At 43.0% G+C, this 27,303-nt stretch overlaps 1 protein-coding gene across 3 annotated transcripts in view; it reads left to right on the top strand.

Annotated features, from left to right (window-relative positions):
- Positions 1-27,303, top strand: part of A4GALT (alpha 1,4-galactosyltransferase (P1PK blood group)) — a 76,423-nt gene that overhangs the window by 45,589 nt on the left and 3,531 nt on the right. For 2 of the 3 annotated variants that reach the window (XM_074936956.1, XM_074936963.1), the window contains exon 2: positions 7,549-12,868. The exons of the other annotated variant lie outside the window; for it this stretch is intronic. In XM_074936956.1, the coding sequence (XP_074793057.1) occupies positions 7,598-8,671 (1,074 nt within the window). In that variant the 5' untranslated portion in view covers positions 7,549-7,597 and the 3' untranslated portion in view covers positions 8,672-12,868. Of the gene's footprint in view, positions 1-7,548; positions 12,869-27,303 lie in introns of those variants that run through there. 3 annotated transcript variants of the gene reach the window in all.

Below are 27,303 nucleotides of genomic sequence, written 5' to 3' on the forward strand. Positions count from 1 at the left end.
ATCATGACAGTTAATAATTTAACCCGTGTGTTAGAACTGGTAATACATTCTAAAGTAGAGGAATATGAGAAACAGGAATGCCATTTTCTTGTTAAAATTTCAATAATGGAAAAAGATTTGCTTTTTATGAATGTAACTAATACCAGCCAATGGGCCAGCATTTAGAGATCTTCTCATACAAGTGTAACATTTTTACAGATATCTGCATGCCACAAGGATAATATAACTTACCTGTAATGCTGCCCTTGCTTTTTGGAAAACCTCCAATGGTAGACTTGGTTGTTGTCAGGGTTTCTATATTTCTATGCATGTTGCTACCCAGACTTCATATGGTGAGTTTAAAAACTTGATTCTTTTGTACATTGTTAATCATACATGGCATCAAATATACAAGACCACCTTTAACCTAGAAACCACATCAGTGGTACAGCTAATTAATCTTACACAGAAACAGCCATAACGTTGGCATCAGTGATCTTAACTTTGTTAATATTAAACTAAAATTACATTAAAATTTGCTCGGTGTCTCACTAAACGGGCAAACCTGTTTGTTCCCTGCCTTAAAGAGTTCAGTCAAAATTCTAAATGACACCAGTAAGACTGATAAACAGAGAAAAATGAGGGAGAGGGTAGGATGAGACTGACAATAAGTTCATACACTTTTGCAGTAAGGCAAGTGTATAGCTTGATAGTTCCATTAATTTTAAAAAAGTGTACAAGTGTTTGTGTGTTTTATGGAGGGACTGGTCATTTCAGTTTAGCAGGAGCTTTAAACCTTTCATTTATAAAAATCCCAATAAAATGGCATAGGACAAAACTTTGAGCACTATTTGAATTTTTCATGGCTGTTTGATGCAAATTCATTTGATATAGAAATGATGGTAAGTGTTCCAAAATCACCCCCTTGGTTGCCGTTTTTCACTGGGTTGTCTCACCTGTTTTTGGACATGCTTTGTAAGAAAAAAAAAAAAAAAAAGCTCTCTGGGATCTGCACTTTGCTGTACATGTTGTTGTGGAAGTGAAAGCCTTATTAAATTTTATTATCGACAGCACTGTATGTGATGTGAAAATGGCAAGGAAGACAAGGACTTTTCCCCTTATCTACTTATTTCCTTGCTTTTCAGGTTTTGGGTTAGCCTAGTGTGTCCTTATCCAACCTTAACTGTCACTAAACTATGCATGTGTGGATGGGTTTTGTTGTTGTGTTGGTTTTTTGTTTTTTTTTTTGCATTCATTTGCAAGACAGCTCAAGTACATTTTTAGAAAGGATTTGAATGAGGTAAGAGGACTTAGTGAACAGGTTTGGGGAATATGTTCCACAGAATCTTAGAAGAGTAGAGTTGGAAGAGACCTTAGGAGGTCATCTAGTCCAACCCCCTGCTCAAAGCAGGACCAACCCCAACTAAATCATCCCAGCCAGGGCTTTGTCAAGCTGGGCCTTAAAAACCTCTAAGGATGGAGAGTCCACCAACTGCCTAGATAACCTTTCCAGTGCTTTACCACCCTCCTAGTGGAATAGTTTTTCCTAATATCCAACCCCACTGCAGCTTGAGACCATTGCTCTTTGTTCTGTCATCTGCCACCACTGAGAACAGCCTAGCTCCCCACTCTTTGGAACCCCCCTTCAGGTAGTTGAAGGCTGCTATCAAATCCTCCCTCACTCTTCTCTTCTGTAGACTAAATAACCCCTGTTCCCTCAGCCTCTCCTCATAAGTCATGTGCTCCAGGCCCCTAATAATTTTCATTGCCCTCCACTGGACTCTCTCCAATTTATCCACATTCTTTCGGTAGTGGGGGCCCCAAAACTGGATGCAATACTCCACATGTGGCCTCACCAGTGCAGAATAGAGGGGAATAATCATTTCCCTCGATCTGCTGGCAATGCTTCTACTAATGCAGCCCAATATGCCGTTAGCCTTCTTGGCAACAAGGGCACACTGCTGACTTATATCCAGTTTCTTGTCCACTGTAATCCCCAGGTCTTTTCTGCACAACTGCCGCTTAGCCAGTCAGTCCCCAGTCTGTAGCAGTACATGGGATTCTTCTGTCCTAAGTACAGGACTCTGCACTTGTCCTTATTGAACCTTATCAGATTTCTTTTGGCCCAGTCCTCCAAATTGTCTAGGTCATCACTCTGGACCCTATCCCTACCCTCCAGCGCATCTACCTCTTGCCCCATCTAGTGACATTTGCGAACTTGCAATCCATCCCATCTCCAGATCACTAATGAAAATGTTGAACAAAACTGGCCCCAGGACCGACCCCTGGGACACTCCACTTGATACTGGCTGCCGACTAGACATCGAGCCATTGATCACTACCCATTGAGCCTGACAATCTAGCCAACTTTCTATCCACCTTATAGTCCATTCATCCAGCCCATACTTCTTTAACTTGCTGGCAAGAATACTGTGGGAGACCATATCAAAAGCTTTGCTAAAGTCAAGGTATATCGCATCCACCGCTTTCCCCATATCCACAGAGCCAGTTATCTCATTATAGAAGGCAATCAGGTTGGTCAGGCATGACTTGCCCTTCGTGAATCCATGTTGACTGTTCCTAATCACCCTCTTCTCCTCCAAGTACTTCAAAATGGATTCCTTGAGGACCTGCTCCATGATTTTTCTGGGGACTGAGGTGAGGCTGACCAGTCTGTAGTTCCCCGGATTTTCCTTCTTCCATTTTTTAAAGATGGGCACTACATTAGCCTTTTTCCAGTCATCCAGGACCTCCCCCGATCACCACAAGTTTAAAAGATAATGGCCAATAGCTCTGCAATCACATTAGCCTACTGCCTCGGCACCCTCAAATGCATTGCATCTGGTCCCATGGACTTGTGCATGTCCAGCTTTTCTAAATAGTCCTTAACCTGTTCTTTCACCACTGAGGGCTGCTCAATTCCTCCCCATTGAGTACTTCAGCTTTTTCCACATCATCTGTCACTAGGTTGCCCCCCCCACCCCATTCAGTAAGGGTCCCACACTTTCCCTGACCACCACCTTGTTGCTAACATATCTGCAGAAACCCTTCTTGTTACCCTTCACATCCCTTGCTAACTGCAACTCCAGTTGTGCTTTGGCCTTCCTGATTACATTCCTGTATGCTCGAGCAATATTTTTATACTCCTCCCTTGTCATCTGTCCAAGTTTCCACTTCTTGTAAGCTTCCTTTTTGTGATTAAGCTCACTGAAGATTTCTCTGTTAAGCCAAGCTGGTCGTCTACCATATTTGCTATTCCTTCTGCACATTGGGATGGTTTGTTCCTGCACCCTCAACAAGGCTTCTTTCAAATACAGACAGCTCTCCTGGACTCCTTTCCCCCTCATATTAGCCTCCCAGGGGATTCTGTCTATCAGTTCCCTAGGGGAGTCAGTCTGCTTTTCTGAAGTCCAGGGTCTGTATTCTGCTGCTCTCCTTTCTTCGTTTTGTCAGGATTTTTAACTCTACCATCTCATGGTCATACATAGGGAGCAGCATGGAAGAAGGCCCAGAGATGTCTGTGAGATGACAACATGAAAGGGGTATCAAGACTGATGTCAAATTCTGTCTTTAGTTATTCCTTTACAAAGGAACACTTTTCCATTTGAAAATGCTGGTCAGCCTGCCTGCTCATCTGGTTTCCTGTCAGCCATCCCACCTGCCTATCTTGTTGGGCATGCTGGGGAGAGGGGACACGCTTAGTTTTGGAAACATTGTTTCGTTCCTGCTGCCCAGGGAGCGGGAACATTTTGAGGTTTCCAAAACAAATATTTCAGAATTTCAGTTCAGTACATTTTTTTTAAACTTTTTTTGTCTCAATTTGTGATGACTGGTTTTTTGTGTTTTTTTTTAACTTGAAGTTTTCCATGTAGTGAATTTCAGTTTCTCAGCCCACTTTGGTCTCAATCTCTGTGGGACAGTCTTGCCTTTTTTTTTTTTTTTTTTTTTTTTTTGCTGTTTCACATCCTGATTAACAGTGGAATTGCCCTATATATGTGGGGCAGAACAGTTGCTGGGTAGAGAGAGATGTCTTTAAAAAAACAAAAACGCTCTTCCCCACTCCCCATGCAATTAATTTCCATCACAGGGACCAAACCAGGCAGGAGTTGGTTGCCAGGGCAGTAGTGGATTCTCTGTCATCCTTCCCCTTCTCCCCCCTACCACTCCCCCCCCCCCCCCAAAAAAAAAAAAAAAAAACACCAAAAAACCTCTCTGAACTAATACTCATCAAGCGGGGCTCCCCAGCAGGGTAAACCTTCTTTCCATCTGCAGCACAAGCCCTGTGACAGCTACCTTCTCCCAACCATGTTGCCTGGAGAAGAAGAAAAGGGAGCCTCTGGGTGTGGAACCTTTTTGTGGTCTCTGAAAAGGCTTCCCCTTTTCCTGGCAGGACCCAGGCAGTAGAAACAGGACAGTGGACAAAGCACCTTTGGAACACCCTGGACAGCAACAGTGACATCAGACTCCACCAATCCTAGTTTTGACATAATATACGTTTTTCTCTCTGTTAATTGTCTGTGCACAAATTTCATTAGCTTTGCAAATATCCACTCTCCTTTCAAGAACTGGATTTGATTTTGCAAGCAAACTTTCTCTGATCTAATATTGTCCCTAATGATTCCTTTTGTTAACTGTTCAGATTCATAGGGTTTGGCTATACAAAGTAGGTCAAAACTCTAATGGTCAATGGTCTCCCCTAGCAGCTAGTTTATTGTAAAGGAAATGTGTCCTCTCCAAATGACATTTTTGCTGAGTTCACAGTAGTCTTGACACATTTTAATGAGTTTTGTCTAGCAGATTGCACTTCATGTCATGCTCACACTGGAATGTGTGGTCAATTTCCAGCACCTGTAGGCCTGATACCTAATACTGTGGAAAATACGACCCTTGCTATGGCTGAGTGACAATTTTTCAGCAAATAATAAATTCACGGAAAAAAAAAATTTGGTTGCTCCAAAATGCATTGGTGAATTTGGGTCACATTTGGCAAACAGTTTCAGCCAAATAAAAAAATGAGGTTTAAAAAAAAAAAATCAAAACTGTTCATTCTGACATTTTCAAGACAGCCCTTTTTGACATTTTGTCTGGAAATAAATGGTTCTGTTCCCTAAATGTCAGTTCTAATCAAATTTCACTTGGAAAATGTCATTTTGCTCAACTCAAATGAAATGTTTTTTGTTTCTATTTTGGGGGGGGGGGGAAGTTGATTCAAAACCATCCTTTATTTCTGTCTTTTGGCTTTGTATTTACTCAGCTCTAACAACTTGCCTATGTCTCAACAATATCAAATGCTTCTGGGAAAAATGGGGAAACACTAATTGTCCAGTTCTGATTGGTTCCTTTCCAGACTGAAGAATTTGGGTGACTCAATTTTGCTCCATTTCTGCCATGGTTCACTCATTTCACCTTATAGTACAGATAGGAGCACAGGATCTCTGAGAGCTATCTTAATCACCAGCCTATAAAGTCACTCTCTCTTTCTGGCCCAGTGGATATTTAATTATTTGTACAAAGTGGAATAGATCCAACAGGAGAAACTGAAAAAGACTCCCTCTATAGCAGGGGTGGGCAAACTTTTTGGGCCGAGGGCCACATCTGGGTGGGGAAATTTTATGCATTTCCCCGGGGGAGGGGGTTGGGGTGTGGGAGGGGGTTCAGTGTGCAGGAACGGGCTCAGGGCAAGGGATTGGGGCAGAGGAGGGGTGCGGAATGTATGAAGGGGCTCAGGGAAGGGGGTTGGGGCGCAGGAGGGGGTTCAGGGCAGGGATGCAGGAGGGGTGCGGACTGCGGGGGGCAGCTCAGGGCAGGGAGTTGGGGTGCAGGGGGCAGCAGGGGGCTCAGGGCAGGGAGTTGGGGGTGCAGGAAGGGTGACGGGTGCAGGCAGGGAGTTGGGAGGGTGGGGTGCAGGAGGGGTTCAGGGTGCAGGCTCCTGCCCGGCGCCGCTTACCTAAAGTGGCTCTGGGGTGGCAGCGGCGTGCACCAGGGCCAGGGCAGGCTCCCTGCCTCCCTGCCCTGGCCCCACTCTGCGCCGCTCCAGGAAGCAGCCGGAACCACGTACCTGCATGGCTCCTGGGGGAGGGGAGGGCACAGGGCTCCGTGCACTGCCCTTGCCATGCCTCCACGTACCTCCCCCGAAGCTCCGATTGGCCACGGTTCCCCGTTCCCGGCCAATGGGAGCTGCGGGGGGGGTGGTGCCTGGAGGCAAGGGCAATGCATGGAGCCCTCTGCCTGCCCCCGGGGCCCCAGGGATGTGGTGCCAGCCGCTTCTGAGAAAGGCACGGGGCCTGTGGTACCACGGGGGGCAATCCCATGGGCCAGATCCAAAGCCCTGAGGGGCCGGATCCAGCCCGTGTGCTATAGTTTGCCCACCCTTATTAAGTCAGGCAGACTCCATAAGACACCTGGAACCAATTAAGAACTGATTAGAAGCAATCAAGGGAAATGGGCTAATCAGATCCCCTGAAGGCCATTCAGAACCAGCTGGGACTAGTTTAAAAGGAAGCTCCTTCAGGGAGGCCAGCTGGTAGGAGCTGGGAGTAAGAAGGTGTGTTGTGGGAAGACTGGGAGAAAGAAGATGTGCAGTGAAAGACCCGGGAGGACAAGCATGGTCAGGCACCAAGCAGGGTGCTAGGAGGGGCCGTTTGGGGAAGTAGCCCAGGGAAGGGCTATAGCTCCGGTAGTATAGGAAAATTGCCTGTTGCCGGTGTGATTTAAGGTCCCTAGGCTGGAACCCGGAGAAGAGGGCGGGCCTGGGTTTCCCCCAACCCTCCTCACACTGCTACAAAAACACTCCCGGAGAAGGAAGACTGGGGCTAAAGAGGGCTCTTACACCAAACCCATTGACTGGCCAATGATGAAGGTGAATCAGTAAGCTGTAACCCTTGCCTCTAGGAGGGGAGAGAGGCTACACTGAGGGGCAGAGCAAACCTCTGAGGCAAGCCCTAACTGCTCGGAAGCACAGGACTCCCTGAGGCAAAGCTGGAGCTCTGCTACACTATGTAAATCAGAAGAGGGTAAAATAAACTGCCTAGTAGAATGGCCTGGGCAGATCAAATAACTTCTCTTGTTGAATGGCAGGAAATCCTGTCCAGTGCTCCACACAATACTTTTTTCCAGGGTTCTAGGATTGTTTGGATGGCAGCCCTACAGAGACAGTAGCTGCCAATTCCCAGCTCTCTAGAATCATTACTACGTTAGTCTGGTGAAAAATGTGGTCTGAAGTGAAAGAAAAAGCTAATTATGGGCCAACTTCTGCTCCACGCAACCCCACTGAAATCCATACAGTTGCATGGGTGTAAACAGACAGGAGAATTTGGCTGCATGGTGTTAAAGGAAGCATGGAATGTCCTCTAGTTACATGTTTTGTAAAGCGCCTAGTACAATAGGGCTGCAGTTTCTGATTGGGGCCCCTGGATGCTGCCACAATACAAATAAATAATAATGGTGATTGATAAAATAAGCCGGTGTATTGTGAAAGTCAAAAATATATAATTGCATAAGGTTACAAAATATGGATTAGTGTTAACTCTTTGTATTTTGTGTTTAATAATTTCCTTTATTTTTTTCCAGATCACCCTATTTTTTATTGGAAGAACAAGGCCCCGGGGTAGAGGCAAAAATGTACAAAATGCCCATTTGCGTGCTACAGCTAAGCAGGGTGGTGATGAACCACAAGCTCTGGGCTGTGTTTATCATCACCTTTAAGTTCATGTCCTTTGTCTCCATAATGTTCTACTGGAGAATCACTGAGGATGCCAAAAGCAAGAGTCTGCTGTATGGCTTGCCTCTGGAAGTCAAATGTCCTCAATCTGTGCCTTCTCCTCCCCCAGCTGTATCTGGCAGGCCACCTCCACCGCCTGGGGATATATTTTTTGTGGAAACCTCAGATAGAACCAACCCAAGTTTTCTCTTTATGTGCTCTGTTGAATCAGCAGCCAGGGCTCACCCTGAGACCAAAATAGTCATCCTTATGAAGGGGTTGGCAAACAGAAATTTCACTCTGCCAAAACACTGGGGCTTCTCTCTGCTGAGCTGCTTCCCCAATGTGGAAATCCGCCCACTGGACTTGAATGACCTTTTCTCTGGTACCCCTCTAGCTGACTGGTATTCGGTGGCCCAGCACAGATGGGAGCCTTATTTCTTACCCATACTTTCTGATGCCTGTAGAATTGCTATCATGTGGAAATTTGGGGGTATCTACTTAGACACAGACTTCATAGTCCTTAAGAACTTAAAGAACCTCACCAATGTGCTTGGAACACAGTCCAAATATGTATTGAATGGGGCTTTTCTCTCGTTTGAAGCCAAACACAAGTTCATAGAGCTTTGCATGCAGGACTATGTGGATAATTACAACGGCTGGATCTGGGGGCACCAGGGCCCACAGCTTTTAACCCGTGTTTTCAAAAAATGGTGCTCCATCAGGAGTCTCCGGAGCAGTAAAAGCTGTAAAGGAGTCAGTACTCTTCCCAGAGAAGCCTTTTATCCCATCCGCTGGCAGGACTGGAAGAAATACTTTGAAGTGGTCAGCTCTTCAGAGCTTCACAGACTCTTCAAGAACACCTATGCGGTGCATATTTGGAATAAAAAGAGTCAAGGAACAAGATTTGAGATCACCTCAAAAGCTTTGCTGGCTCAGCTGCATTCCCACTACTGCCCTTCAACATACGGGATAATGAAGAAGTATTTTTGAAAGGAATTGATTGACCCACCTGTCACCTAACTGAACAAAGGAAGTAGCCAAAACTGTTCAGCCTTCTGAGCAAAAATATACATTTGAAAGTACTTATATCTCTGTGAAACATCAAGCACCAGGCAGTGTGATGTAGTGAAATTCAAAGATAAATGTAGGGCAGGGTGAATGTAGGTTGAACACAGGAGTTAACTAAAGACTGAGCAGTGCTTACCTCGTTTTCCTTCCTTTCCTTACACCTGGGTCCCTTTACACTACTCTGGCTGTGTAAAGGGACCTTAAGACGGGAGTAAATGTTACAACACTCTGTCAGCATAAAGAGGTCTTAAAGTGAGAGTAAATGGTCTTTATTCTGCCAACAGGGCGTAAAGAGGCCTTAGTATAAATGAAAAGCTGGACCCAGTTCACAAGAATCAACCAGTGAACTCCCAAATATCTCCAAAGAAATAAAGTGAGGGAAGTAGAGGGAAGATGAATTGAGGAAGGAGTTAAAGGGAGGATCAGAAAAGGCAGCAAGGGAAGAGAATAAGGAAGATGAGAGAAGAAGGAAAGGGAAGGTTTTTTTTTAAAAAAAAAACAACCTTTTTTTTCTTTTTCCTTACTGCAGAAACCAGTGGCCGAAAGGAACTTCCACATGTTCCAGCTTTTATTTTACAAAGCTTTAATTGGACACTTCTGTGTTTACAAGGAGCCATGTGCTGTATAGTCCTTGCTCAGTTCTTAATGGGGCAAATTCCCATTGTCTCCAACGTGAGGTTTGACTGGGGAAGGAATTCAGGGTTTGTCCAAAGGTTTGGTTTTTTGTTTTTTTTTTTAAATTAAAACTTCTAAGCAGCCATGGGACAAACTTTATTTTAGACTATGGTCAGAATTAATATGCTATGAAGAGGCAAGTGATGAATGTCCAAATCATGTCCTTACTTTCTTCTGATTGGAGAGCTATAAAATATCACTTCCTTTTATTGGAATGATCTGGGTTTATGTGTGTACACCCACTGCAGTATCTGAGCAACTATTAATCATTTTATTCTCACAACACCACGGGAAGGCAGGGAAGTACCACTCTCTTATTTTACAGATGGAGAACTGAGACAGAGAGATTAAGGATGGGAGTTAGTTGCCTAAATATCTCTGAGGATCTGGGCCTAAGCTCCTTGCCCAAGATCACATAGGAAATACATGGTAGAACTGGGAGTTGAACCTAGATTTTTCTGAACCTCACTTTAGCACCAGAACTGAAAGGCCATGCTTCTTACGCTTTCAAATCTTCTGTGACATTCTGCTGCTATTTCTGGCACAGAAAGTAGCCTGGAAGTGCAGGGGTCTTCTTTGATTCCCTGAATAAATGCTACTGAAAGCATCAGTGGCTCTGACTCTTCCTAACTGATGCGTGGGGCAGGGAAAGACAGTTTATGTTGTGGAAAAAGTTGTCTTTGCAGACTCCCAGCACTGGGATGAGCCCAAGGAGAGACCATGAAAGTTCTGGGACTTTTTATCTTGACAGGAAATTCCAGTTTTCATAAACTCAGTGTAAAATAAATGATGAATTCTGAATTTCCTTTCTTACACAACAGATTGTAGCTGTGTGCTGTTACTAATGGGGTCATGTAAGCATTACAACATCAGTGAACTATCTGCTCTGTATGAAGGCAGAGATGAGCTGCCAACAGACCTGTCAGGGGAAGCGTAGCAGTGATGGAGGGCAATGAATGGGATGGCTTTTGCAACATTAAAGGTACTTGTCACTGAAAGGGTCAGGTAGAATAAAGTGGTGATATACTTTGGTGGAAAGGAGGGGGAAGCACTGGGTGGGAGAGAAATTTTACTGCTCCATCTCCCAGCTTTCGAGCCTTCATTTGAAGCTTCTGCTGCTGCCACCACAGGGCACCTCTCCTGTCCTTGATTCACCACCCTCCCACCTGGCTGTCTCCAATCTTGAGACCTGACTTTGCAAAAGACTGAACATCTCCTGTGAAGTGAATGGGAGCTGAAAAAAATTAGTCTCACAGGAGGCATTCAGCACCTTGCAGGAATGGGCTCTTACTGGTTAAGTTAGATTCAACTGTAGCTTCCACAGTGGGGGGAAAACGTGCTGCCTGCCTCTGTCTTGACCACCACGTCTTCCTGCTCTTTGATTCAGCTGTGAGTCTATAGCATGATTTGGAGCACAGCTGAACCGACAAAGAAGCATCAGTAGCTATAAGGGAGGCAGGTTTCCAGCTAACACATCAGTCTCCGTGCACACGCACTCTAAAACAAGATGTATAGTAAGAGGGGTCACCCAGGGACACAGACATGTGGTGAGATGGGTTGTTATGGGCGAGTGGAGCATCATCCATCTCCTACCCTGTACTCCGTAAAGGAAACCATAGCACTATAAAATATTTTAAACACCTTGTTTGAGCCTTAAACAGTTGGTTTTCTTATGAATAAAGATGGACTCAAGCTGTTAACTTCAGAGCTAAAAATAAGCTTGTCTGATGTTCAGGGACAGTGGCTGATTCAGTGCTCCATTTCATGAACATGACTAATGCTGAATCCTAATGGGATGGCATCATCTGGCACTTCTGGAAAACTGCTCTAAGTCATGATCCCACCAACACTGCTGACTGCTCTGGCTCTATCTGACCTTCAAGTCTGCAGCTGCTTCAGGGCTTTTTCTGTTTCTCAGCTCAAACACAAGCAAGCACGGATTTGCTCAGCTAAGTGAAGGAAATGTGTAAAACAAAAGACAGCCTGAAGCATAGTAGGACAAAATCTCTTTATTTCTTTCTCTCGGTTTACTTGCAACCACCCAAATAACAGAAACAGCAGAGCAAAAGAACCCTAACCTACTATGGAACTCATCCCCCTCCCTTCACAAGACTATGAGTAATCAGGTGTGGTTTATTTTCCCTCTAAACCTTAGGTCACATTCTTCATTTTACTCTCCTTCTGCTATATGTCCTACAGTCATTTTGGATCTTGTTGGTTTCCCCACAGTCCCCACCTGAGCACATCAAAATACAGAATAGACACTTTTCAAAACAAGTGTACTTACCAAAAACCAAAAATGTCGAAGAGCATAGGAACTGTGTTCCTACACAGACCATGGGTATCCTGTCTCCATCCACTGGAGCCAGTGTTGGCTATTTCAGAGGAAGGCAAACTGTATACCCATTGTAACTTTGCAACACTATAGGCTGGGGATCTTCCTGAATATCTGAGACATTAGCATTGGTAGCCCTTGAATTTTTTTTTCAGCTTATGTCAGTGCAGCTGCTATTCCTGTCTATATAAATTGATAGAAATGCAAGAAATTGCCAGGCTGGAAAAGATCCCTGGTCTGGGTAGTATGGTATCCTATTTCTGGTATTTCTCTTTTACTTGGCCTCAGTCCAGCTGAGCAATGAAATGTTAGCTGAGCCAGGGACAACCTAATGGTAAAGGCATAGACTTAATTTGGTCAGGCTGCATCACAAAGAGTGCACTTTATTTAGTCACACTCTTTGCCTCTGAATTTCATGTAAAATATAGCACTGCTTATGTGAAAAAAGTGCCTTTTCATATAATGGCCGATTTCTCTGCAACTCATGACCTGCGTAAAGAGCTTTGCACTAATCCCATGTTCTCTCCACTACTGTAAATAGAATAGAGGTCAGTTGTTAAATTGGGAGGAAGTCCCTCTGTCCTAGTAGAACATGGGAAGTTGGGTCAGTTGTGTCCTGCCAGATTAGCTTGCAGTATATTAGGAAAATTCTAAATTTAGGATTTGGGTGGAACATTGTTGATTTATGGCAGCTTAATATCAGGCTAAAGGAAGAGGCCGATCTAGTCTGCAGTGAAATGCTTAATAAAGGCCTTTGCAAATTAAGGCTCACGTGCCTTGAATATCTCCCTTCTGACTGCTGCCTTATTGGTCCTGATCATACATATAAAAGGGGTGCCCAGTGGAATTCAGATGTTTCATTTGCCTGGTGTTTCCTTCTCCATTTTGAGGAAAATCAATACAGCATCTCTCTCTCATCCATGCACGAGGAAACAGACTTGAGCATGTACTGGTTGTATTTGAGTCACTTGCCCCGATGGTCCCACCTCAAGGGTTAAATAGTAGATCTGGTTTAAAAAAAAAAAATGGATAGAATACTTTTCTGTCACAATGCAGTTTTGACTAAATCAAAACTTTTTGCAGGAACAGAGAGATTTTTTTTTTTTTACTTTTGCAATGGGTAAAAGTCAAAACATTTTGTGTTCAGAGTAATTTTGATTGATTTTTGTTTGGCTTTTGGTATTCTATTAAAATACATGTATGTAATGATTTAATATGGTATAAAAGTCACAACAAAATGAATTGAAATGACACTTTTTGAAATGAAATGTTTTTACATTGATGAAATATTTCAAAGCTATTGAAATTAAATGTTTAGATGGTCCCATCTTGATTTTTTTTTTTCCTCTTAATTTTTGGTTCACAAGAAATTACAAAATTTTGGCTTTTTATTCTGGTTTGGAACAATTTTTTTTTTTTTTTTTTTTTTGGTCAGACTCTCCTGCAGAATGGAAATTGTGGCTCCCAACCGGCTGTAATAAGCTGTAATGTTGTCTGACGCACCAGCCAAATGCAGTTCAATGCGGAAGAATCATTATCGAGAAGGGAAAGGGAAAATTTGGTTGTGGTTTAAAAAATAAAAATAAAAAATAATTCAAAATAATCTGGAAGAGGTCCACTGTGACCTTTTGTTAATCAGATAAGCAAGCATCTATGTCTTTCCCTGAAGACTGTCAAAATTTAACTGGTGCTCCTGTTACTTAGCTTGCACTGAGATATGGAAACTGGTGGGGACTTTCTATAAGCTGTAGCCAGGACTTACACTGATGATCAAAGGTAAAGAGATGAACAGTTAACTGTGATCTTTTCTCACCTTTTTCATGGTGCTGTCTTTACAAGGCAACCTGGGTCAGGATTTTAGCTTCTAGGCAAAGGAAACTCCTGCAATATTGCAGCACCCCCTGGGTGAAAAAGAGCTTTAAAATTGTTTTTGTTTTGTATTTTGGCATGGATAGAGACCACAGGCATCATTTTTATTGCCAGAGGTGTCTTAAGTAGAAATTCTGGCATATTTTAAAATCAAGAATTAGTGCTGCTGTTGTCTGGATTTATGCCAATTGATGCCTTTTCAGAGATGATCTCTTTTAAGAAGAGGATGAAACCAAAGCAGCCTTTGGCCTTTTCCTACTGTTCAGTGTTTATGGGGGGGAAATAAATGTAATTTTTACCTTTTTATTTCATGTTTCTACAAAAAAAAATTCATTTTGTTTTTCAAGTGATTGTTGGAAACTTTATGTAATCTGCATTAGTTATCGTCAAGACAAGAAATTTTCATCTTATCACTAGAAACAACTTTGATTAAATTTAGCACTGTTGAAATAGCATTAGACTAGCTGAGTTTAAGCAATTTTTAAAATATAAATTACGGCCTGCAGGCTGGATGTGTAGACAGTTGGTAATGTCAGTGCAAAATATTCAGCTCCTGCTCTCTATCCAGGGTTATGGTGACCATACAAAATGACTATTTGGTAACCTATGTAAAATAAGCTTGGTGATCTTGGTCCAGAAAATGGACAGATGTCCACACCATAAAAATTGTGTTGCAATTTACACTACTCTTATCAGTGAGGTCAATAATCAAGGCCCTAAATTAGCATTGATATTTAACCACTGACTACCCTCTTAGTCTTAATAGTGGAAAGTTTGCTCTTCCATTGCCCTACCTATATTTGTGGACCTGATCCAAAGCCCATTGAAGTCAAGGGGAGTCTTTCCAGTGATTTCAATGTTTTTTGAGTAAGGCAATGGATGAATAGAATAAAGGACCTTGTGCACCAGTACTGTCATTTTGATCACCAAATTGACTTATTTGCAAAATGAATAGCTCCCAGGTTTGTCTTGTATCTTGTTAAGGTTCAGATAGGTAATGAAATTGGCAGGTTTATAAACACCCAACCTTGCACCAATATACAAATACCTGATAACAATTTTTCAATTATTAAATACTAGCTCAGCTTTATTTCTGTAGCTTTGCAATGGCAGATTGTGTGATCTCTTGTTCCCAAAAGTGTATCTGATGATAAAATCATTTCCAGTCTGTTCAGATCATGTAATAGCAAAGTGACTGTGACCACACTGGATCATGAATGAAGGGAACAGATTTCACTTTTAATGTGCAAATATTAAACATGTTGTTTAAATATTAAATTGTAATCTTCTTCTTTTAATTGTATGCAGCGGTGTTGTAGCTGTGTGAGTCCCAGGATATTAGAGAGACAAGATGAGTGAGGGAATTTCTTTTATTGGACCAACTTCTGTAGGGGAGAGAATGACAAGCTTTCAGGTGACACAGAGCTCTTCCTAGACCTGAGGAAGAGCTCTGTGTAGCTTGAAAGCTTGTCTCTCTCACCAACAGAAGTTGGTCCAGTAAAAGATATTACCTCATCTCTTTTTCTCTTTTAATTGTTAACCCAATTTCAAGGAAGGGTGGGAAGCAGTGGATCATCTCTGACTGCTGCTTGATTGAGGTCTTGTGGTTCTGACATTTTAGACAGTGACCTTTTTAACAAGGTGAAACTGCTGCCCACGGAGGACTGAGAAAATCCAGGTGAGGAAATATAATGGGAAACTATCCATATCACAAATTCTGTTTACTTTTATGATAGAGCTGTATCCCCTGTCAAATTAACCCCACGTAAGCTTTAAAGGAAGACAAGATCATTGTGGAGAAGCTAAATGAACTCTTCACATCTTCTCCTCACTGCAGAAGACATGGGGGAGATACACACAGCAGAGCTATTCTTTTGGGATGACAGATAGTGTTGCCAACTTTCTAATGGCACAAAACCATACACCCCTGTCCAGCCCCCTTCCCTGCTCCTTCCCCAAGGCCCTGCCTCTGTTTACTCCATCCCCCCTCTCTCCATCACTTGCTCTCCCCTACCCTCACTCACTTTCACCAGGCTGGGGCCCAACCTCAGAGGGTGAGGGCTCCCCCTGGGGATGTGGGCTCTGAGGTTGGGCCAGGAATGAGGGGTTTGGGGTGCAGGAGGGGGCTCAGGGCTGGGGCAGGGGGTTGGGGGTGTGTGTGTGGGGGGGGGGGGTTGGGGTCCCAGTGGCACTTTCTGTGGCTCCCCTGAAGCGGCCACCAGGTCCCCTAAGCACATGCACGGCCAGGGAGGTGCCGCGTGCTGTCCTCGTACCCATGGGCGCCACCCCCACAGCTCCCATTGGTCGCAGTTCCCAGCCAATGGGAGCTGTGGAGCCAGCACTGGGACGGGGACAGTGCACATAACCTCCCTGGCCACCCATGCAGCCGCTTCTGAGAGCCATGCAGAGCTAGAGAAGGCAAGGAGCCTGTCTTAGCCCTGGGCCCCCAATGCGCTGCTGACCGCACTTTTGATGGTCCAGTTGGCGGTGCCAACTGGAGCTGCCAGGGTCCCTTTTCGTCCAGCCATTCCGGTCAAAAACCAGACGTCTGGCAACCCTAGTGACAAATCTGAAGTATTGTACCACATTGATGTGTCAGTAGTAGAGGTTTTAGAACAAATTGATAAATTCAACAGTAGTAAATCACCAGGACCAGATGGTATTCACCCAAGAGTTCTGAAGGACCTCAAATATGAAATTGCAGAGCTAATAATAGGAGTATATAACTTATTGCTGAAACGAACCTCTGTGCCAGATGACTGGAAGGTAGCTAATGCAACACCAATTTTTAAAAAATGGGCTCCAGAGGCAAACCTGGCATTGATAGGACAGTGAGCCTAACTTTAATACTGGACAAATTGGTAGAAACTATCATGGAAGTGTAGGACTGGAAGGGACCTCAATAGGTCATCTAGTCAAGTTCCCTGCACTCAAGGCAGGACTACATAATAACTAGACTGTTTGCGACAGGTGTTTGTCTAGCATGTTCCTAAAACTTCCAATGATGGAGATGCCACAGCCTCCCCGGGCAATTTGTTCCAGTGCTTAACTACCCTGATGAAAAGATTTTCCTAATGTCCAGTCTAAACCTCCCTCAACTGAACGGCACTCGCTAGGCAGGGAACATGGGTTCCAAAGCCCAATGAGTTGAGAGAGGGTGGGGATAGGCACATGTACTTGGTGGTGTGGTGTGGGTTCTAGACACCATTTGACCCTTCCTCTCTCCACGGTATAAAAAAAAAAAAAGAGTTAATTTAGACTCAATCGAGAGTCTTGTTACACACCGAAGAGTTGCAATCACTGATGTGAACCTCTGGACTCTGGGGCTGCACTGGCCAAGGATAGCAACTGTGAGTGGGATGCAAAGAAGGGATGGGCACGTTAAAGGGACTTTTGGGTTGCTGGACTTAAGACCCTGAGGGGAAAAGAACGCTGCCCAATTTACTTGGGGGTGGGTCTTTTGCTCATGGTTTGTGTTTAGGAGCCCTAGTTGTTGTCTTCCCAAATTAATGCTGAGTCACTCCCCTCCTTTTTATTAAAGGTTTTTGCTACACTCAGGCTCTGTGCTTGCGAGAGGGGAAGTATTGCCTCTTTAGCTATTAGCACCAGAACCTCATGTAGAAAATTAGCAACTGCAGCTCCAAAATGAACGCACTAGTCTTACTATTATTGCTTCTTGATCTATGATTTCTAGAACTAGTGCTGCCCCTACTTAAGGTCCACTATCCCCATTATGGCTACTGGCACTGACAATGTTACCTAGGCATGGTCTAGTGAGGGTTAGAAGACCTGAGCCCTATTCCCAATTCTGGCTTTATTTGGCTGAATAACCTTGGATAACAAAACTGGTTTTATGCCTGAGCTTTCCCCATTTGTATAGTGATACTTGCCCACCTTTATAATCCTTAGAAGAAAGTAGCTATATAAATTCAAATTATTACTGTTACTCATGGAGGGAATGGCAATATCATGTTCTTCGGCCCTTTCTTGATGGAGATCACAGATTCTCACTCTAAGGATGAGACCCTACCTATGTGAATGGAGATCCACAGGTTTGAGTTGTTTCAGTACAAACTGCTCTATAACATCAAGATAAGCCTGCGAGGGATAAAAATACTGGGGATGATAAAAATTCAGTGTGTTCGTTTGTTCAGCAAAGAGTGAAAGAAATGAGATGTAGCAGCTTTCTGCTGAACATTTATCACAGACATACTTTGCTAATCTCATTCAGCTTTAGGCAGAAGTTACTCTCCACCCATAAATTACATCCCTGTCCTGTATTAGCCTCACCTGGCAATGCTTCTCTTGGCTCAGTCTCCATACAGTTCCACGAAAGTTATTAAATAACATTTCAAAAGAGCCCTGGCCTGATTTTCAGAGGTGCTGGACATCCACAGCTTCCACTGACATTGCCTCTAAAAATCAATCCAGCAGGCTTGTCTCATATTTCCATTTAGGACTCTGAACCTGGGCATTAGCTGATATTTCTAGAAGTTCATCTGCTTGAAGGTAATCCTTATTGCCTTTTAAGGTGAGATGGGTTCCAATCGTAAAATTCTGATCAGGGCTCAGAACTGGATTTTAACAACTCCAATTTCAGGGGTGTATGGATTTAGGGTTTGTCCCATTGTAAAATCATGGACCATTTACAAAATTAATGTTTTCTAAGCCTTTAATCATTTTTGTTGCACTCCTCTGGACTTTCTCCAGTTTGTCCACATCTTTCCTGAAATGTGGTGCCCAGAACTGGACACAATACTGCAGTTGAGGCTTTTTGTGTGGAGTAGAGCGGAAGAATTACTTCTCGTGTCTTGCTTAGTATGCTGCTACTGATACATCCCAGAATGATATTCACATTTTTTTGCAACAGTGTTACATTGTTGATTCATATTTAGTTTCTGATAAATTCTAAGCCCCAGATCCTTTTTTTCAGTCTTCCTTCCTAAGCAGTCATTTCCCATTTTGTATTGATTGTATAATTGTATTGATTGTACAGTTGATTATTTTTTCCTAAGTGTAGTATTTTGCATTTATCCTTACTGAATTTTATTCTATTTATTTCAAACCATTTCTCCAGTTTGTCAAGATTATTTTGAATTCTAATCTTGTCCTCCAAAGTGACCCCTCTCAGCTTGGTATCATCTGCAAACTTTATTCGTGTACTCTCTGTGCCATTATCCAAATAATTTAAGAAGCTATTGAGCAGAACTGGCCCAAGGACAGGTCCCTGTGGGACCCCGCTCGATATGCCCTTCTGGGTTGACTGTGAAATATTGACAACTAGTCTCTGAGTACAGTTTTCCAACCTGTTGTGCAGTCACCTTATAGTAAGTCCTTCTAAGCTATGTTTATCTAGTTTACTTATGAGAAGGTCACGTGAGACAGTATCAAAAGCCTTACTAGAGTCAAGATATACGACATCTACTGCTTCCCTGCCCCTCCCCCCAAGCCACAATACTTAATACCCTGTCAAAGAAGGATATTAGGTTGGCTTGATACAATTTGTGCTTGACAAATCCATGTTGACTGTTACTTATCACATTATCATTGTTTAGGTGCTTACAAATTGGTTGGTTGTTTATTTGCTCCATTATCTTTTTGGGTACCGGACTTAAGCTGACTGATCTATAATTCCCTGGGTTGACCTTATACCCCCTTTTATAAATAGGTGTTATATTTGTCTTTTCCAATCCTCCGGAAGCTCTCCCGTCCTCCATGATTTCTCAAAGGTAATCATTAATGGCTCAGAGATCTCTTCAGATAGTTAAGTATTGTAGGATATATTTAGTCAGGCCCTTCCAACTTAAAGACATCTAACTTGTCTAAGTAATTAACTTGCTTTTTTCTATCTTAGCTTCAGATCCTACCCCATTTACACTGATGTTCACTGTGTTAGTCATCTGATCACCGCTAACCTTTTTGGTGAACATTGAAATAAAAAAGGCATTTACCACTTTGGCCATTGCTGAGTTTTCTGCTATTGTCTTTCCCTCCTCATTGAGTAATGGGCCTACCCTGTCTTTGGTCTTTCTCTTCCTTCTGATTCGGTGGTCTCAAAGTCCCAGCCCGTGGGCCATCTGCGGCCCGAGAACCTCCCCACTGCGGCCTGCAGAGGAGAGATGCATGCAGACACGCTGTCAGCAATCTTTGCTGCAGGCACTGGCCCCCGCAGCTCCCATTAGCTGGGGGAGAGGGACAGAAATATCATCACTAGTTGCCGGGCAGAGTCAGCCATAGAGGCAGCATCATTAGTTGCCGGGCAGAGTCAGCCATGGAGGAACCATCAATTTTTTCCACAATGAATATAAACAGGTCAAAATACCAAATACAACTATCTGATGCACACCTTGCTGCACTCCTGAAGGTTTCAACTGCTTAGTCACCGAGGCCAAAAATTAACAAACTGACAGAACTGAAGCGTTGCCAGGTGTCTGGCAAACACTAAAAACTCTCTGGCAGGCAAAGAAGTTGTATGACAGTTTTATTATTTCTAAGAAATTCAAAATAAAAAATACAATATAAACCGTTTTATTTTCTGAACACCATCTTCGGTGACATTGGCCCTCTGGGAGGATTTGAGGACTGGCACTGGCCCTAAGGTAAATTGAGTTTGAGACTCCTGGTCTAATTGATTTGTAAAGTGTTTTCTGGCTACCCTTTATGTCCCTAGTTAGTTTAATCTCATTTTATGCCTTGGCCTTTCTAATTTTGCCCCTACATGCCTGTGGTGTTTGGGGTATTTTTTATAATTCATCCTTCGTAATTTGACCCAATTTCCACTTTTTGTAGGACTTTTTTTTTTTTTTGAGTTGCAAGTCGTTCAAGATCTCCTGGTTAAGTCAGGGTGGTCCCTTACAACACTTCCTATCTTTCCTATGTGTTGGGATAATTTTCTCTGATGCCCTTTAAAAAACTGCCAACTCTCCTGAACTCTTTTCCTCTTTAGACTTACTTCTCATGGGATCTTACTTACCAATTCCCTGAGTTTGATAACTTCTGCCTTCTTGAAGTCCATAGTCTTTATTCTGCTGTTTTCCCCCCTACCATGCCTTAGAATAATGAACACTATGATTTCATGATCACCCTCACCCAAGATGCTTTCCACCTTCAGATTCTCAACTAGTTCCTCCCTCTTTGTCAGAATCAAATCCAGTATAGTCTCTCCCCTAATCATGTTCTTCATCTTCTGTAATAAAAAGTTGTCTCCAATTGGATAATCTTTGCCCTGCTGTATTGTTTTCCCAACAGATGTCTGGGTAGTTGAAGTCCCCCATCACCACCAAGTCCTGTGCTTCAAATTATTTTTGTTAGTTGTTTAAAAAAAGCCTCATCCATTTCTTCTTCCAGATTAGGTGGTCTATAGTAGACCTCTACCGTGACATCACCATTGTTTTCTGCCCCTTTTATTCTTGCCCAGAGACTTTCAACAGGTCTGCCTCCCACTTCTATCTCAAACTCAGTCCAAGTATATACATTGATATACAAGGCAACACCGCCTCCCTTTTTTCCCCTGCCTGTCCTCCTGAGAAAGTTGAACCCTTCTATGATGCATATTTATAAATTAGTTTTATATGGCTCTCAGAGATAGAAACAGACCAGTGTTGCAACTCTGTTAGCATTTTTACCTCAGCTCTAGTAATCCAAAATGGTGACTGGAAGTCCCTGAGTGGTAAACTAAGGAAAGTTCTACTGGATTGGTGCCCAATTAATTGAAAATATAAACATGAAAACAGGAAAACCCACTAAGAGCGGTATTCATTCATTAATTCATTCACTCATTTGCTCATTCATTCTTCTGCTTGTAAGGCATAAAGTACACACTTCAGTCACCTCTTTCTAGCATGCCCAGTTTTCTGCCAGTGTTGCAGCCTGCTCTATATTAAAGCTGAGGCGAGTGAGACTGGCAGTCACAACATCCATCTAGCATGTGTGGGGGCCACCCATGAGATCATCTCCATCCATCTTTTGTTGGATCAAACACTTAAAATTGGTGGGTTGGTATGGACTCTGGCATATGGAACAGACGGCCAAGCCACCTGAACTGATGTTAAGACACTTGGGTAGACAATGAAGGTATGTTAGTCCAGTGCCTAACATCCTCATTCATAACATGATGACGCCACCATGTGACTTCAATATGTCGTTGTTGTTTCATGCCAGCTGGCACATTTGTGTCACTGTGGTGGCCCAGGTTTTAGAGCCAAACAAAAGGACAGAAGCCACTACTACTTGATAGCTGCGCATCTTAATCTGAGTTGATATGTGATGTTGAGTCCACAGAAGCTTCCAAATAGTGTGCATAACACCTATAGCCTTGCCAATTCAATGGTTCATGTCAGCAAGGCAACCTCCCTCCTTGGTGACAATGGAGCCAAAATACTCAAATACATTGATGAATTTAACTTCTTGTCCATTGATTACAATGGGTGGGCTAGACATCTGTTCATCAGCCACTTCATCAGTTTGATGTTCTTTCAGTTGACTTGAAGACCAAGCTTACTTGCTTCATCCATAAATTCAGTTCATTGGCTTGTGATTGGCTTGTGAGGGAGTGAATATAGCTGTGTCATCTGCCCATTCCAGGTGTGTTATGCAAAAGTCATGCAGCATCACTTCCAGTATGTGGCTAGTGATGGCTTTCAACTTTTGGTCAATAATGGTGTTGAACCCACACATCCTTTATGGATGCCTCTGTTGTGCTCAAACCAGTTAGACATTCTAGCACCTAAGTGGACCCAGCTCTCACTTTGATGGTACATTTCTATGAGGCACCAGAGGAGATTGCCAGTCACTCCAGCAGCTTGCAGGCAGAGCCAAAGAGAGTAATAATCAACAGAATCAAAGGAAGCTTTTAAATCAATAAATGTTATATACACCTTATCCTTCCTATGCCAAAACTCCTTTTTCAATAGTTTGTCTAATGGTAAAAAGCTGCTCCATGGTTGATTGGCTGGATGTAAACTTGGTGACCCCCTAGATGGTGTAGATTCCTTATGGTAGGCTTGACACACTCAAGAAGAACCAGTGTAACAGTTTGCTTGGAATGAAAAGCAAAGTGATGCTGCTGTGATTGGAACACAACACAATAATCCCATGGTGCCAGTTGTTGGGTAGTTTCTCATGAATACACACTTTGGTGATAATATGGGTCAGTCACTACAAGATGGAATCCCCACGATGCTTGATCATCTCGGCAGCTTTACCACAAATCCTGGCAGTATGGCTATTCTTGAGTTTATAAGCTGTTCTTCAAACATCCTTGAGAATGACATCCTCTACATTACATGGATGGGCAGTCACTGGACTCTTCACATCCTCCTGGAGCTGAGGATCTGCAGTTCTGAATGGACATTCTGCTTTGGTGTTCAGTATGTTACTATGTCTATCATTGATGAGTGAAGATCTATTCCTTGGACCAGCTTTTAAGGTGCACAATTCTTTACAGATAGTGCCATAGTTGTTTCTGGATAAAGCAGCTTCCATCAATTGAGACTTATTTGCCCAAAACAGCTCATGGTCCTGCTTTAAAGCTGTGTTACACAAGGCATTGAGGTGTCAGTATTCTTGGGTGTTCCTGTTTAAGCAAGCCACACACATTTTTCTATGATGTCCAGGATCTGTTGACTGATCTATTGATGTTTAGGGCTGGGGCATGTTTTCCCCAGCACTTTGCTGGTGACGTCCATAATAGAAGCCTGGAAACGGTCCCACAAGTTGTTGATTGCCTTGTGTTCAAGGCTTTCATCAGCAAGGGCTAGAGCTTCAAATAGGTTGTAGGTTTCAGCCTGTATTATAGAAACTGACAGATGCTGCTGTCAGAATGGAAGTCTCAACGACTAACGGAAGGCTTCCTTTGGGTAGCCTTCAACCACAGTTTCACTGTGGCCACGAGCAACCCATGGTCAATATTGCCAACTTCAGCACCCCTGAACACCCAGCAGTGTTTATACAGCTTCTCCATGGACTGGATATGAGAATGTGCTCTACAGCTTTGTGGGTTCGTCCATCATTCGAATACTACAGCCACATATTTATGTTCTGCTGTTGGAAATTGGGGTCAGAAACATGGAGTCTGGTTGCAGCACAAAGCACAAGCAATCACTTACTATTATTGTTTACGGTTGCTTCCATAAAGAAATGCCTGATGCTTTCTGGCCAAGCTGTTCTAACATCAGCTCCCAGCATGGTGTTGGCATTGCATAGCACAATGGTAATGTCGTCATGAGTGGATACTCTGGTGATGACATCACACATGGCTCATGTATTGTCTATGAGGGTTTTACAAGCTTTCCTTGACAAGGCCAAGACAACACTACCGAAGCTGACGCAGCTGCCACCCTCCCCACTGGGGCTTCGCCACAGATAATAAGAGCCGTTAATAATCATTTAACCCGCACTACTCCAATGGGTCTTGTGCAGTCCTGCCATTAAAATGTTGTATTGGTTCAATTCACATGGCAAGAAGGTAGGAGCACCAATAGTTTTTAGGGTATGTTCCAAACATCAACTCTATATTGTGCATGAAGGTCCAAAAATCCTGAGTCCATCATTCTATGAGGGAGTTTGTTCTGGGTTGCAGATGGAGTAATGTTTAGTGTGCAGTTCATAGCAGCAAAAACCTGCACCACTTCCCCACAGACAGCAGGTGATTCTGGTTTGTCAGCTAGCCAGGCCTGTGCCACCCGAGGCAAACTAAGAGTAGTAGAAGAGCTAGAAAGCATGACTGGGGAAATCATGCTCCATGAAATGCAGTCTGCAACAGGGGTCCACAAGAAGGATGTCCGTTGCCACCCCCACTAGTAGGGGCATGGATTGGTGGAAAATATTGTGATGCAAGTTAAGCACTAAACAGCTGAGGGCAAGGAGGCTTATCAGGAACCTCCAGAAAGTAGAAATCTCCCATCAGACAGTGGAAATCTGTGTAAGTCAGAAGCTTGTGCCAGATGTTGAATTGTAGAGCACTCCTGTGCCAGATACGGATGAAAACAAAACAGGAGGCTTAGTCTTGTTTAATGTAAAAACCCCAAACCTGCCATGCTGCACAGTCCAGATGAAATCCAACACACAATGGATGCCAAAGGCACCCGATCGCACCATTCATGAAGCAGCAGAGGAAGGCCAACAGATCAGCTATACAGAAATAAAAGTAAAAGGAGCACAGCATGAAAACAAAGGAAAATATATTTTCTGGGAGCACAATGGAATGTCTCATGCCACATGTGCAAGCAGTGTACAAAAACTATCTCATCCATGAAGGATGCAGCCTGAAGCTTGCCATAGTCCTTATACAAAGAAAAGAAGTTGTCCACACTCCGCCAATAAAATGAAGTTTAGCATACTCAGCACACAGAGAAAAGCATCAAGATTATAGTAAAGTGGCCATGATGGGGTTAACTGGGTTCCCCAGCGTGTTACTTGTTACTGGAAGGTAAATTCTCTGTGAGATTATAATGAAAGTTATAATGAGCTCCCAGTGAGATGTTGTAACGGAGAGGGCCAAGATGATGCATAAGGAAGGCCTATATCAAGCAGGAGTAGAAAGAGGTATTTTCTTTGTATATGGCATTAGTGAAACTATTACTGAAATAGTGTGTCCAGTTCTGGCATTCACATTTCAGTTAAGGTGTTGAAAAACTGGAAAGGGTTCAGGAAAAAAATCTAGAAGAATGATCTGAGGTCTAGAAGGATACCTTATAGTGAGAGACTTAATAAAATCAATCTACTTAGTTTATTCAAGAGAGAGGTTAAAAGGTGACTTAATCACAGTCCCCAAATACTTAATAAGGGGAAAACACTTCTGATAGTAGATGCCTCTTTAATCTAGCAGAAAGAGGTAACGAGGTCCGGTGATTCCTGCTTAGATGCTGAAGCTAGATGTGCTTTAGTTAACTAGAAATGTTTTGAGAAAAGTTATTGGGCTCAGTACGGAGTAACTGGATGAAGTTCTGTGGCCTGAGTTAAACTGGAGGTCTGACTATATGACGTAATAGTTCCTTCTCGCCTTAAAAAATTAAGATTCTAGACTAACTGAGACTAGAAAGACAGTGCAATTTTTTTATATTGGAAGAATTTACCTTGAGAGATTGTAGATTCTTTACATCAAGGCTGGATATCTTTCCAAAAACTATGTTAGGGCTCAAACAGAAGTTTGGGCTTAATGCAGAAATTGCTGGGTGAAGTTCTATGGCCTGTGCTAAGCAAGAGGCCGGACTAGATGATCACAATAGTGCCTTCTGGTCTTAATATCTCAGACATTTATTAATTCGGTCTACATGTCTCTTAGAGATGGAAACAGACCAGTGTTGTCCATTGGCAGCATTTTTACTTCAGTCCCAGTAACTCAGAATGGTGAATGGGAACGCCCACATGGCAAACTCGAGAGAGAGTTCTATTGAGTGGTGATCACTTAATATGAATATATAAATAAGAAAGTAGGACTAATAGGTGTATGGCTTGGTGGAAAATATTGTTATGCTAAAGTTAAGAACTGAGCAGGTTCAAGCGATGGGAACGGAAAGAAGCCTATCTGAGCACCCATTCTCCCAGCTGAAAGTGGACATCTATATGAATCAGAAGCTTGCAGTAGATTTTGATTAGGAGAACAGTCCTGTACTGAATATGGACTAAAACAACAAAGGAGGCTTCTTCTTGTTTAATGTGAAAATCCCAAGCCTGCTGTACACATAGGTTGAAATCCAACATACAATGTATTTCAAAGGCAGCCGGTCACACCATTGACAAAGCAGCAGGTGAAAGCCCACAAACCAGCTATACAGATTAGTGTAGAATTGAAAGGAGTGTACTAGGTACAGAATGAAGACAGTGATACAAAGGAAAAGACATACTTTTCTGGGACTGCACAATGGCACCAGTTGTACCACATATGCAGCAACTGTACAGAAGCAGTCTCCTCCACACAGGATGTAGCCGGCAGCCTGCCATAGTCCCCATGCAGAGAAGGAATGTTTGCCACACTCTGCAAATAAAATGAAACTTAGCATACCCTGCACACAGAGAAAACCATTGAGGTGAACACATTACATTCTGAAGCTAACAAGCAAGTATGGCTCTACTGGCCTCAAAGGATTATCCCTCCCTGTGAAGCAATGAGCAGGCATGGCCTGTGGGAGTGGAATTTTAATAAGGGGAACCTGAATGCAGAGACACACAAGACAATTTAGTAAAACGTGATACAGAGAAAAAAGTAGACATTCCCCTATGAACAATTCATCTTAATGTAAAAACCAACATCCACCAGTTCAGGGAGCATTTGTTTCCTATATTGTGTTGTACTTGCAAAATGGAGGGGATGTTAATGCATCCAAGGTACCTTCATCCTGAATTGACTCCAGGAATTTGCAGCAGGTCATCTGTGATAGCTCAGAATAATCCTAAAGTAGCCTGGAAAATAGTGAGGGAGCAGCACTGGCTGTGATAATCCAACTCACCAGAAAGTATAATGACATTCTTTTTGATAGTTGTAACACCGTTTATTCTGAGCCCACTGATTTAATGACTTTATTTGTTGGTTGACTCTAAGCAACCAATGTGTTGCTGGATTTCAGGCAAAGAATCTTCCACTTCAGACTCATTCATCCAAGAGCTCACTGTCATGGGACTATGGTAAAGTCACTGGAAGAGCTTTCCTCGAACGCTGAACATGGAACTTTATTAG

The sequence above is a fragment of the Natator depressus genome, chromosome 1 (assembly GCF_965152275.1).
Source record: "Natator depressus isolate rNatDep1 chromosome 1, rNatDep2.hap1, whole genome shotgun sequence".
Lineage (NCBI taxonomy): Eukaryota > Metazoa > Chordata > Testudines > Cheloniidae > Natator > Natator depressus.